Source organism: Pelophylax lessonae (genome assembly GCF_965119305.1).
Source record: "Pelophylax lessonae genome assembly, chromosome: 5".
Lineage (NCBI taxonomy): Eukaryota > Metazoa > Chordata > Amphibia > Anura > Ranidae > Pelophylax > Pelophylax lessonae.
Window position 1 is genome coordinate 538457796 of NC_138772.1, and position 14790 is coordinate 538472585.

The window sequence follows — 14790 nt, forward strand, 5'->3', positions numbered from 1 at the left end:
AATGCAAAACGTTATGTTTGGCGTAAAAGCAACACAGCTCATCACCCTGAACACACCATCCCCACTGTCAAACATGGTGGTGGCAGCATCATGGTTTGGGCCTGCTTTTCTTCAGCAGGGACAGGGAAGATGGTTAAAATTGATGAGAAGATGGATGGAGCCAAATACAGGACCATTCTGGAAGAAAACCTGATGGAGTCTGCAAAAGACCTGAGACTGGGACAAAGATTTGTCTTCCAACAAGACAATGATCCAAAACATAAAGCAAAATCTACAATGGAATGGTTCACAAAACATATCCAGGTGTTAGAATGGCCAAGTCAAAGTCCAGACCTGAATCCAATCGAGAATCTGTGGAAAGAACTGAAAACTGCTGTTCACAAACGCTCTCCATCCAACCTCACTGAGCTCGAGCTGTTTTGCAAGGAGGAATGGGCAAAAATTTCAGTCTCTCGATGTGCAAAACTGATAGAGACATACCCCAAGCGACTTACAGCTGTAATCGCAGCAAAAGGTGGCGCTACAAAGTATTAACATCAGTTTTTTATTTGTTAAAAAAGTTTGAAATATCCAATAAATTTCTTTCCACTTCATGATTGTGTCCCACTTGTTGTTGATTCTTCAGAAAAAAATTACAGTTTTATATCTTTATGTTTGAAGGCTGAAATGTGGCAAAAGGTCACAAAGTTCAAGGGGGGGGTGAATACTTTCGCAAGGCACTGTACACCAGGACATAAAAAGATTTTTCACCAGTTCATGCGCTGACCAATTAACCATTCAAAGTTGGCTGGTTGGATTTTCTCACGGCTATGTAGGTGAGAGACTTTTTTTTTTTTTCTTTTAATTCCATATCCCCTGAGGGGCTAACTGAAGAAATAGAGGTCAGTACTTTCATTTAAGGTTCAGTATTTTTTGAAGAGTGTTTTTTAAAATAAAAAGGGGAAAGGAGAGGAAAAAAAAGAGAAAAAAAGGAAAAAAGGAAGAGGAGAGATTTCTAAAATATTTTAAAAATGTAAAAAAACAAAGATATATAATTTTTTTTTTTTTTTTTTACCACTTCCTATTATACATTAATTCTAGGTTTCCAAGAGTGTTTTAAAAGTGTTTTTTAAAAGTTTTTTTTAAGAAAGTGTGCTTTTTTAAAGTGGTTTTATTTATCATTATAGTTATATACAATGTATTCTTGATGGTCATTTAGGTTGCCTTTTAGCCCTTTAAGCTATTCACAATGTGACCAACCCTCTCCTAGTATGGCCCCTTTAAGAAGAGGGGCATAGGAGGGGGTTATTAGATATATATATTGTGGTTGAGAAGCAGTGTGGGCGTGACCTGAGGAAGGAGGCCATGCCTCCGAAATGCGTAGTCATAGCAAGGGACGCGGGTGTATACAGCTGACCCGTATATCCCCCCCACCATCTATTGCCTTCGGAGACAGCCGCGGCGTCCCTGCATAATAGCGACTGTGCCGGCTGGTCCGGGCGCAGGTGCACCCGGCTGAGTACGTCGGGGCCCATAGTGAGGAGGAATTCTATTTTTCAGGTCCGGCAAGAATCGTGATTGATACAGGATTTACATTGAGGGACATTTTTTATTTTTTTTATTTTTAATAAAAGACTTGTCAAAAACTGTTTCCTGTGGTTTTTACTTTTTTGCACTTTTTTGGTAAATGGGTTCGAGTGCTACGTACCCGATACCCATTCAGATGGGGGGTGGGGCGGGATCTGGGGGGCCCATTTGTTAAAGTGGTCTTCCAGATTCCGATAAGCCCCTCACCTGCAGACCCCCACAACCACAGCTCAGGGTTGTCGGGAAGAGGCCCTTGTGTCATGGTCTTACCTTCTTGCTGTTCTCCTTCGTTTGACATGTGCTGGCGGCCATCTTGGTTTCTGGGTTTCTTGTAGCCTCCCACCCTGCGGCTCCTCCTTCCCACTGGGAGGAGCTGGATGCCTAGCTCATATATATATATAGGAGGTCTGTGGCTTCAGTTCCTTGCTTGGTCCTCCTGTGTTCACATGCTTCTAGACTGCTGCTGCTTCTGGTCCCTGATCCTGGCTTCGTCTGACTACCCTGCTGGTTCCTGATCCTGGCTTCGTCTGACTACCCTGCTGGTTCCTGATCCTGGCTTCGTCTGACTACCCTGCTGGTTCCTGATACTGGCTTCGTCTGACTACCCTGCTGGTTCCTGATCCCGGCTTCGTCTGACTACCCTCCTGGTCCCTGACCTCTGGCTTCGCTAGGACTCTGCCTCGGTTTCGCCATCCGTTTGGACTTTTGCTTTACAGCTTGATTTTCAATAAAGCCTTCTTATTTTCACTTATCTGTTGTTGTACGTCTGGTTCATGGTTCCGTGACATTAGGACCAAGCCATGAATTCTGACGGTACAGGGCCATCCTCGCTACCCACGCTGGTTGCCAGACTTGATCAGCAGGATCACCTGTTGGGTCGGTTCGCCGTGGCGTTGCAAACCTTGCTTGAACGCACGGCTAATTTAGCTCCCGTTGCCGATGGGTCGGTTGTCGCTCCTGGGCCCGCTCCTACTGCCGCTCCAGTTGTTGCGCCAGAGTCTACCCCGACACCTGTTGTTGCGCCTGCGGTGTTTCGGGGTATGACCGGTTCTGCCCCCCTTCCACAGCGCTTTGGGGGAGAGCCAACTCAGTGCCGAGGTTTCCTTAACCAGGTGGGCATTTATTTTGAGTTGCTGCCACATGCCTTTCCTACTGAGAGATCAAAGGTGGGCTTCTTAATTTCGCTGCTCTCGGACAAGGCCTTGGCCTGGACCAGCCCTTTATGGGTGAACAACAATCCGGTGGTTTTCGAGTTTTCCGGTTTTGTTGCTTCTCTTCGGAGGGTATTCGATGTGCCGGCTCGTGCTGCCTCTGCTGCGAAGCTCCTTATGTCCATCAGACAGGGTTCACGATCCGTAGCTGAATACGCCATTGAGTTTCGTACCCTGGCAGCAGAGGTGGGCTGGAATAATGAGGCTCTGGTCGCTGCTTTCTCTCATGGTCTCTCGGATGCCTTGAAGGATGAGGTTGCAGCTAAGGACCTACCAGTGGAGCTCGAGTCTCTTATTTCTTTCTTGATTTTGATTGACACCAGACTCAGGGAGAGACCTTCCTTTAAGGAGAGTCTGCGGAGGCCTCCTAACAGATTGGCGCCTACCTTTGCTGTCCCACCCGTGCCTCCCTCTCCTGCCACGCCTCCTGGGGATGACTTGGCTGGGGGTGAACCCATGCAGCTGGGCTTTGCTCGCCTGTCCGAGGGGGAGAGGGTACTCCGAAGACGCGAGGGTCGATGCATGTACTGTGGTCTCGGTGGGCATTTTCGGTTGGCATGTCCGAACCGTCCGGGAAACGCTCGCACCTGAGATCCTGTCGGGGGCAGATCTTGGGTGGAGTCTCCTCGTCCCCGGTTTCCCGTGTTGACAAACCACTGATCACTGTTGTCCTCTCCTGGGTCGGGGGCTCAGTGACGACCCAGGCGTTGGTGGACTCTGGTGCTGGTGGTTTGTTCATTGATAGTGTGTTCGCTGCCGCCAATTCCATTCCTCTGCAGGCCCGAGGTTCTCCACTGGCTCTTGAGGCGATAGACGGCAGACCCCTTCTGCCGCCACACGTGACTCATGAGACCCTTCCAGTGGGGATAGCCATTGGTGCCGTTCACAGAGAGTCGGTCTGCTTCCAGGTTATTTCGTCTCCACACTACTCGGTGGTCTTGGGGTACCCCTGGCTCCAGAAGCATAATCCGACTTTCGTTTGGAGATCGGCCGAGATCCTCTCGTGGTCACCGCAGTGTGGGGCTAGTTGCATCCATGGGCCTGTCAAGTTGCTGTGTACTTCCTCGGACTCTCTGTTGCCTCCTGAATACGAGGAGTACCGGGATGTATTCGATAAGGTGCGCGCGGTTGCCCTACCTCCGCACCGCCCATACGATTGTGCCATCGAGTTACAACCTGGTGCCGTTCCTCCTCGTGGCAAGGTCTATCCACTGTCGGTAGCGGAGAATGAGGCCATGGAGGAGTACGTGGAGGCGCTTTCACGTGGACACATTCGCAAATCCTCTTCCCCGGCAGGGGCTGGATTTTTCTTTGTGAAAAAGAAGGGCGGTGAGTTGAGGCCTTGCATCGATTACAGGGGTCTCAATCGCATCACGATCAAGAACGCTTACCCGATACCCTTGATTTCCGAGCTGTTCGATCGCCTTAAAGGGGCCACGGTCTTTACCAAACTCGACCTGAGGGCGGCATATAACCTCGTAAGGATCAAGGCGGGCGATGAGTGGAAGACCGCGTTTAACACCAGGACCGGTCATTATGAATCCTTGGTTATGCCCTTTGGGTTGTGCAATGCGCCCGCAGTCTTTCAGGAATTCATTAACGATGTTTTCCGTGACCTGTTGCAGCAGTGTGTGGTGGTCTATTTGGATGACATCTTGGTATATTCTGAATCCATGGAGACCCACATTCTGGATGTCAGACGAGTGTTGCAACGGTTACGAGAGAACAAGCTGTTCGGTAAGCTTGAGAAATGCGAATTTCACCGATCCCAGGTAACCTTCTTAGGTTACATCATTTCCGCTGAGGGGTTCTCCATGGATCCTGAGAAGGTTTCGGCTGTCTTACAGTGGCCCCAGCCCAGTGGTCTTCGCTCCCTGCAGCGCTTTTTGGGCTTCGCCAATTATTATCGGAAGTTCATCAGGGACTTTTCCATGCTAGCCAAGCCTCTCACGGATCTGACCAGGAAGGGCAGTAATTCCCAGGTCTGGCCGCTCGAGGCCATCCGAGCTTTTGAGGCTCTAAAGTCCGCCTTTGTGTCGGCTCCGATTCTGTCGCATCCCAACCCTGGGTTGCCCTTTGTCCTCGAGGTGGACGCGTCTGAGACGGGAGTAGGCGCCCTTCTGTCTCAGCGTAGAACACCAGAGGGTCCTCTGCTTCCTTGTGGGTTTTACTCCCGGAAACTGTCTTCCGCGGAGTGCAACTATCAGATTGGTGACAGGGAGTTATTGGCCATCGTGCAGGCCCTTAAAGAATGGAGGCACTTGCTCGAGGGTTCGGTGGTTCCGGTCCTCATCCTGACGGACCACAAGAATCTGACCTACCTTTCTGAGGCCAAGAGATTGACACCACGTCAGGCCAGCTGGGCTCTGTTCTTGTCACATTTTAATTACGTGGTCTCCTACCTACCCGGTTCCAAGAACATCAGGGCGGATGCCTTATCACGGCAGTACTCCGACCTGTCCAGGGAGGAGTCGATTCCGACTTCGGTCATACCTCCGAATCAGATCCTGGCCGCCATTCGCACCAGCCTGACCTCTCCCCTGGGTGAGCAGATTTTGGCGGCTTAATCTGGTGCTCCCTCTGGGAGACCCAACGGCAGATGTTTTGTGCCTGAGGAGTTGCGCACTCGGTTGTTGCGAAACTACCATAACTCCAAGACCGCGGGGCATCCTGGAAAGAATCAGCTGTCCTGGGCTGTTTCACGTCTGTTCTGGTGGCCTTCCCTACGTTCCGACATCGCCGCATATGTAGCGGCATGCTCCATTTGTGCCCAGAGTAATTCCCCTCGGCACCTTCCGTTGGGCCTGCTGCAACCCATAGCCACCGGGGAGCGCCCATGGTCACACCTGGGGATGGATTTCATTGTGGACCTCCCTGCATCCCGAGGCCATACGGTCATTCTCATGATTGTGGATCGATTTTCCAAAATGTGCCACTGTGTTCCTCTCAAGAAGTTACCCTCTGCACAGGAGTTTGCCACGATTTTTGCCAGGGAGGTCTTCCGGTTGCACGGTTTGCCCAAGGAGATTGTGTCGGATCGGGGGAGTCAGTTTGTGTCCAGGTTCTGGCGCGCCTTTTGCTCCCAGTTGGGGATTAATCTCTCCTTCTCCTCGGCCTACCACCCTCAGTCCAATGGGGCCGCAGAACGATCCAATCAGGCCTTGGAGCAATTCCTTCATTGCTATGTCTCCGATCACCAAGACAATTGGGTTGACCTCCTGCCTTGGGCTGAGTTTGCCAGGAACACGGCGGTGAACTCTTCCTCTGGGACGTCTCCCTTCATGGCCAATTATGGGTTCCAACCTGCCGTGTTACCGGAGGTTTTCTCTCCCCAGGATATTCCAGCTGTGGAGGATCACCTTTCCGTCCTACGTGCTTCTTGGGTACAGATCCAGAAGTCCCTTGAGGTCTCTGCGCAGCGCCAGAGACTCCAGGCTGATCGCAGACGTGCGCCTGCTCCTTCCTACCAGGCCGGAGACCGTGTATGGTTGTCCACCCGCAACCTCAACCTTCGAGTGCCCACTCCCAAGCTGGCGCCTCGCTTTGTTGGTCCCTTCCGAGTGCTTCGCAGGGTAAACCCGGTAGCCTATGCCCTTGCGCTTCCTCCTGGCATGCGGATCTCCAACGTGTTTCATGTCTCCCTGTTGAAGCCACTGGTGTGTAATCGTTTCAATTCCTCGGTTCCTCGGCCTCGTCCGGTCCAAGTGGGCAATCGTGAGGAGTATGAGGTGAGCAATATCCTGGACTCACGCCTGGTCCGCGGTCGGGTGCAGTTTTTGGTTCATTGGCGTGGTTATGGTCCAGAGGAGCGTTCCTGGGTTCCCTCCGCAGATGTCCATGCTCCTGCCTTGCTCCGAGCCTTCCACGCACGCTTCCCTCAGAAACCGTTCTTTACTCCGCGGAGGAGGGGCCCTTGAGGGGGAGGTACTGTCATGGTCTTACCTTCTTGCTGTTCTCCTTCGTTTGACATGTGCTGGCGGCCATCTTGGTTTCTGGGTTTCTTGTAGCCTCCCACCCTGCGGCTCCTCCTTCCCACTGGGAGGAGCTGGATGCCTAGCTCATATATATAGGAGGTCTGTGGCTTCAGTTCCTTGCTTGGTCCTCCTGTGTTCACATGCTTCTAGACTGCTGCTGCTTCTGGCCCCTGATCCTGGCTTCGTCTGACTACCCTGCTGGTTCCTGATCCTGGCTTCGTCTGACTACCCTGCTGGTTCCTGATCCCGGCTTCGTCTGACTACCCTCCTGGTCCCTGACCTCTGGCTTCGCTAGGACTCTGCCTCGGTTTCGCCATCCGTTTGGACTTTTGCTTTACAGCTTGATTTTCAATAAAGCCTTCTTATTTTCACTTATCTGTTGTTGCACGTCTGGTTCATGGTTCCGTGACACCTTGTCCCCATCAACACCCCAAAGCACCCTCCCCATGTTGAGGGCAAGTGGCCTGGTATAATTCAGGAGGAGGGGTGCTCACTTGTCCCCCCATTTCCTGGCCTGCTAGGCTGCATGCTCGGATAAGGGTCTGATATGGATTTTGGGGGGTGGACCCCAAGCCATTTATTTATTTATTCATTTATTTTACATTTTACCGTGGAGTTCCCCTTAAAATCTTTTTTATTTGGGGGGGGGGGCCATGCTGTTTTTTTTTATTTTTTATTCTGTCATAGGGTTCCCCTTAACCACCTAAATACAGTGCACTTTCACCCCCTTCCTGCCCAGACCAATTTTCAACTTTCAGCGCTCATTGGCATCTATGGAAAATCTTGGTTAGCTTGGCATGGCACTGCTCCCCATCTTTAACATTGGCATCTATGGGAAATCTAGGTCAGCTTGACATGGCACTGCTTACAAATCATAAGAGACACCAAACTTGGGTAGTACCGAGAGGGGACCCAGGACTACAACATAGCCATACATTTTAAAAGTGGAGTATGCCTGTACACTACACTGACTGCCCTAAACTGACTGAACTCACTATCCACTAACTACGTAGCCTAACCTCTATTGTCACACACTATAAATGGCTGCCATGTAAGCAGCAGCCTTATATAGTGTGGGGCATGGACTTAGCCCCTGAGCCATGATTGGCCAAAGGCACCCTGCCTTCAGCGAACACACGAACAGCTGATGTTCGAGTCGAACTTATGTTCGACTTGAACACAGAGCCCATTCCTAATTACTATATCTACAACTCATGATACATTACTATATCCACATACTCATGACGTATGACACAGTATGGTGGAAGGTTAATTCAACAACAGGTGAGTGGCTGTTGGCTGTCCTATCCAAGAAGAAGTAGGGCAGGGGACTTGCACAGGTTATCACAGTCACAAACTGTGTAAAAATGGCTCAGCTCTTTGGAGAACCCCCTTCAACGTGATTCTTCCAGTATGTCCATCTGATTTGTCATGGAATGGAAGAGTAACAGTAAAGTGTGAGAAAATGCCAATGGACATTCCTTCATTCTCAAATATTATAGGCCCCAGGCAGGGGATGTCGTGAGCAGGCCTCAGGCAGGGGATGTTGTGAGCAGGCCTCAGGCAGGGGATGCCATGAGCAGGCCTCAGGCTGGACGTATGACAGAATATGGTGGAAGGGTAACTCAAGAACAGGTGAGTGGCTGTCAAAGAAGAAGAGGGGTGGGGCACAGTTTGGAGCCAACACCTGACCAATCCGAGTCCTCTTTACAAGCTTCCGGTAATAAAGACCGCTCACTGCTCCTCTCTCTCTCCCTGTGAAGGGTGACTGGTCTTGTTTCCGCCTCCATCTGCTCCAAGCACAATCCATTCAGGCCATTTTGGACCTACTGCACGCAATTGCTGCACGTTTGCGCGGCGGTTACGGCTTTCTGGCAATCTCAATTCAGTATTGTTTTTTGGGCATGGAAATTTTGCCACGTGTCTAAATCTAGCTTAACTCTGCTTCAGCAGTGGCAGTGTTGTACTCTGCAGAGAGACTACTACTTCCACCAAGACAGCAAAGGTCTTTTTTTAAACTCACAGTTCAGTTGGGCTTTAAGGGTGAATTTAATGAGAAATGTGAGGAGGTTTAAGAGACCTATTCCGCAAAGAGCAAAGCGTATTTACCATAACCAATCACAATTCCCCTTTCATGACTCAACTGGCATCTTTACACTTACTTCTTTTTAAAAAAGGTTATTCGTTTATGGCAGTGGTCTCCAAACTGCATGGGGCACTATTCCTCCCAGTGATACCAAGCATGGGGTACTATTTCTCCCAGTGATACCAAGGATGGGGCACTATTCCTCGCAGTTATACCAAGGATGGGGCTCTATTCCTCGCAGTTATACCAAGGATGGGGCTCTATTCCTCCAAGTGATACCAAGGATGGGGCACCATTCCTCCCAGTGATACCAAGGATTGGGCACTATTTCTCCCAGCGATAGAAAGGATGGGGTATTATTCCTCCCAGTGATACCAAGGATGGGGCTCTATTCCTCCTAGTGTTACCAAGGATGGGGCACTATTCCTCCCAGTGATACTAAGGATGGGGCACCATTCCTCCCAGTGATACCAAGGATGAGGCACTATTCCTCCCAGTGATACCAAGGATGGGGCACCATTCCTCCCTGTGCTACCAAGGATGGGGCTCTATTCCTCCTAGTGATACCAAGGATGGGGCACTATTCCTCCCAGTGATACCAAGGATGGGGCACCATTCCTCCCAGTGATACCAAGGATGGGGCACTATTTCTCCCAGTGATACCAAGGATGGGGCACTATTCCTCGCAGTGATACCAAGGATGGGGCTCTATTCCTCCTAGTGATACCAAGGATGGGGCACTATTCCTCCCAGTGATACCAAGGATGGGGCGCCATTCCTCCCAGTGATACCAAGGATCGGGCACTATTTCTCCCAGTGATACCAAGGATGGGGCACCATTCCTCCCAGTGATACCAAGGATGGGGCACTATTCCTCCCAGTGATACCAAGGATGGGGCACCATTCCTCCCAGTGATACCAAGGATCGGGCACTATTTCTCCCAGTGATACCAAGGATGGGGCATTATTCCTCCCAGTGATACCAAGGATGGGGCACTATTCCTCCCAGTGATACCAAGGATGGGGCACCATTCCTCCCAGTGATACCAAGGATCGGGCTCTATTCCTCCCAGTGATACCAAGGATGGGGCACTATTCCTCCCAGTGATACCAAGGATGGGGCACCATTCCTCCCAGTGATACCAAGGATGGGGCACTATTCCTCGCAGTGATACCAAGGATGGGGCTCTATTCCTCCTAGTGATACCAAGGATGGGGCACTATTCCTCCCAGTGATACCAAGGATGGGGCGCCATTCCTCCCAGTGATACCAAGGATCGGACACTATTTCTCCCAGTGATACCAAGGATGGGGCACCATTCCTCCCAGTGATACCAAGGATGGGGCACTATTCCTCCCAGTGATACCAAGGATGGGGCACCATTCCTCCCAGTGATACCAAGGATCGGGCACTATTTCTCCCAGTGATACCAAGGATGGGGCACCATTCCTCCCAGTGATACCAAGGATGGGGCACTATTCCTCCCAGTGATACCAAGGATGGGGCACCATTCCTCCCAGTGATACCAAGGATCGGGCACTATTTCTCCCAGTGATACCAAGGATGGGGCATTATTCCTCCCAGTGATACCAAGGGTGAGGCACTATTCCTCCTAGTTATACCAAGGATGGAGCATTATTTTACCTGTTTTTTACTCCCACTGGTCATAGTCCCGCCTCCCTACAATCTAAAGAACAACGAACTGGCTGTGAACTGAACGGAAATGTATGTGGGACACTCAGGCTTTGAAGGGGTGCTAGTCCTGTGCCCATCCCTGTAAGTGCTGGCTGGGGAAGAAGCTTGACCCAACTCCAGACATCAGTGTGTAGTAAAGCAAGTATCCTATAAGCCGCACATCAAGGCAGACCCACTGTGGTGTAGTTTGTGTGCCAACCCCAGCCTGGGCTCCTACCAGGCCCCTTCCCCAACACATTGGGGAATTTGAAGCTTGACCATAGGGGGAACATAATTAAGCTCTGAGCGGCAGGGCAAAACGCATTGGGGACATGGCCTGGTAGGAGCCCAGGCTGAGGTTGCTACATACTACACCCCAGCGGGTCTGCCTCGATGTGCAGCTTATAGGATACTTTATATATCAGTTTTTACCAAAGGTGCAATTATGCTTTTTTTTTTTTTTTTTTTTTTATTCTTAAAATAAAAAAATATATATATTCTTTAAAGAAAAAAAAAAGTACAATTATTTTTTAACATTGCTCAATTGTTTATCATTAAAAAATTATGTCAACTCACCTTTTGTCCTGGTTTTCCATCCACACCGTCTGTGCCGTCTTTGCCAGGAGATCCCTAAACATGAACAATTCCAATGATTATATATTTGATAGGTATAGCATATAAGTATATAATTATATTCTCATTTATTGAAAGATATAGATCACAGGGGACAACATACAAGTAAAACTAAAGGATAATAAAAAAATAAAAATAAAGAATGTCATGGCTGAGCGCATGTAAACTTTTTCCTAAATTACTATAGCTGTACAGATATTATATTTCTGTTCCACAGAGCAAAGCCTTATTGTATAAAAAAAGTAACAAAGGGGGTGTATTAAAAAAAAAAGTCTGTATATCTGTTACTGTTTATCCATTGAAACTGCATGCAAATTTGTTCTTTGTAAATGGAGATAATCTTTTTTTTTTTTTTTTTTAATATTTCCTGCAATTTTAATGTTTGAATGTGGAAAATACGGCACTATGGCCACCAGATGCTGCTATCATAGGAAATAGATATGCTACTCTGTGCCATCTAGTGGTCATAAAGCAGTATTATCTACATTTATTTATTCGAATAGCAGAGAAAATAACCTGAAAATATACGCTTTTGCCCCATTCAACCAAAATTAATTTACAATGTATCTACACCACTTTTATAAAAAAAAAATATATATGTGTGTGTATATATATATATATATATATATATATATTATATTGTGGCTTACATGTATTTGCTGCATTCGTTAATTTTTATGCTTTTTCTTCCACAGTTTGTTCATCTGGTGATCCAGCCGGAAAGTCTGTTGTTTTTCAAAAGAACAAGCTCTCTTCTAGATGTATCAGTTTACAGGGATGATACAAACCATCTAACACTGAACGGGGTTGCTTACAATGATCAGCTTTTATTTATTTATGTAAAACTTTTATCCTAACTGATTATATAATGTGAGTTGGAGTTCAGCTTCAATTTCTTAGTGTCATTCAATTTGCTAATCCATCTAACACTCCCCTCCCCCCAGACTGACAACACTGCTGTTTGCTGTGCCCCCTGTGCTCCTTCATCCAGAGTGGGGACACTCTAAAACAGAAGGTGTGTCATTGGCCAGATCACCGGGTGAAAACATAGGGGAAAAAGGCCTTAAAAAAAAAAAAGAAAACTAAAGCAGCCGCCACATCTAATGATTGGTAAGCTGCAATATATTACAGTTTTGGCTTTGTGTTTAACCAGACGATGACTCCCCCATAGTAGATTAACTGCTACAGGGCGACCGCTCTGTGCAGAATCACGTGTATATATATATATATATATATATATATATATATATATTTATATATATATATATATATATATATATATATACGGTATATGGATTCTGCACTTCTAGGTAGGGAGCACACACCGCCTGCGTGCCACTTCTGCTGTGATTAGTCACAGCAGAAGCCGATCAGGGGGTGCCGGCCAATGGATGTCCGCTGGCACCCACTGATCTGGAGGAGACACAGGACATTTCCTATGTAAACAATGCAGAGTTCTGTGGTGTCATCGGGATTTGCTAGGTTTTGTTTCCCTGCAAAGCAGGGAATAAAATCCATACCACACATAGTACACAAACACTGGCTGGGCACACATTTAACCCTTCGATCGCCCTAGATGTTTAACTCCTTCCCAACCATTGTGTCACAGTGTCATTAGAACAGTGACAGTGCATATTTTTAGCACTGATCACTATAATAGTGTTACTTGTTCCCACAAGTGTAAATTTCCGCAAAGTTTCAAAAGTGATAAATAGTGTCCGATTGTCCACCGCAATATCACAGTCCCGCTAAAAGTCGCTAATTGCCGCCATTACTAGTATAAAAATAAATAAACAAAAATTCCAGTATATATCCAATAGTTTGTAGACGCGATAACTTTTGTGCAAACCAATTAATATACGCTTATTAGGATTTTTTTTTTTACCAAATATTTGTAGCGGAATACATATTGGCCTGAATCAATGTATTTTTTTTTCTTTTTTTATTGGATATAATTTATAACAGAAAGTAAAAAAAAAATTGCTTTTTTTTTTCAAAAGTGTCGGCCTTTTTTTGTTCATAGCGCTTTAACCACATCCCGCCTGGCCTATAGCAGAATGACGGCCTGGCTGTGGTTCCATTATCCTGACTGGGCTTCATATGACGTCCAGCAGGACAAGCCCCTGGGGCGCGCAGCGCGGCAATCTGCAGTGCGGTGGGTCGCTCTGACGGGCTGCATTTCCGATCTCAGTAGAGAGCCTATGACGGAAGCTCTTTACCATGTGATCAGCTGTGTCCAATCACAGCTTGTCACATCAAAAGGAAGTGGCAGTTATCAGCTTTCCTCTATTTGCGCTGACAGGGCACGAGTAGAGGAGTGACGATAAGCAGCTCTCCTGAAAGGGGGGGGGGGGGGGTGTGCATTGATTATCAGTGCAGCCCATTCAGAGGTGCCCACCAGGATGCCCACAAGTGCGCCCCCTGGGATGCCAATCAGTGCCCATCAGGGGTGCCAATCAGTGCACATCAGTGACGCATGTCAGTGCCACCTTATTAGTGCCATCTATCAATGCCCATCAGTGCCATCCTTCAGTGTCCATCATTAAACATCAGTGCCACCCATCAGTGCTGCCTATCAGTGCTCCATATCAGTGATGCCTAACAGTGCCCATCAGTGCTGCATATTAGTTCGTCCTCATCAGTGCCCATCAGTGCCACCCATCAGTGCCTCTTAATCAGTGTCTATCAATGCCCCTCATTGAAAATCAGTGCCGCCTATCAGTGCCCATCAGTGCTCCCTAACAGTGCCCATATTAGTGCCTACTTATCAGTGCCCATCAGTGTCACTCATCAGTGCTCATCATTGAACATCAATGCCTCCTCATCAGTGCTCATCAGTGCCACCCATCAGTGCTGCCTATCAGTGCCCATCAGTGGTCCATATCAGTGCTGCCTAACAGTGCATATCAGTGCTGCATATTAGTGCCTCCTCATCAGTGCCCATCAGTGCCACCCATCAGTGCCCATCATTGAACATCAGTGCCCATCATTGAACATCAGTGCCACCCATCATTGCTGACTATCAGTGCCCATCAGTGCTCCATATCAGTGCCGCCTATCAGTGCCCATCGGTGCTCCATATCAGTGCCACCTAACAGTGCCCATCAGTGCTGCATATTAGTGCCTCCTCATAAGTGCTACCCATCAGTACCTCCTATCAGTGCCCATCAGTGCTCCATATCAGTGCCGCCTAACAGTGCCCATCAGCGCTGCATATTAGTGCCTCCTCATCAGTGTCCATCAGTGCCACCCATCAGTGCCCATCATTGAACATCAGTGCCCACCAGTGCCCATCATTGAACATCAGTGCCACCCATCAGTGCTGCCTATCAGTGCCCATCAGTGCTGCAAATGAATGCCTCCTCATCAGTGCCTCCTCATTATCGCACATCAGTGAAGGAGAAAAATTACTTATTTCCAAAATGTTATAATGGAAATGAAGAAAAACATTTTTTTTTTTTTTTTTTTTATAAATAAACGTTCATTCTTTTTTCATTTGTTTAGCAAAAAATAAGAAACCCACAGGTGATCAAATACCACCAAAAGAAAGCTCTATTTGTGGAACAAAAAATGCTAAAAATGTAAAAAGGGATACAGCGCTGCATGACCGCGCAATTGTCAGTCAAAGTGTGACAACACCTGAAA

The 14790-nt window shown here is 48.0% G+C and overlaps 1 protein-coding gene across 1 annotated transcript in view; it reads right to left on the reverse strand.

Moving 5' to 3' along the window:
- Positions 1-14790, reverse strand: part of COL22A1 (collagen type XXII alpha 1 chain) — a 624908-nt gene that overhangs the window by 203254 nt on the left and 406864 nt on the right. The window contains exon 27 of the mRNA XM_082257569.1: positions 11089-11142. Coding sequence (XP_082113695.1) covers positions 11089-11142 — 54 coding nt within the window. The remainder of the gene's footprint in view (positions 1-11088; positions 11143-14790) is intronic.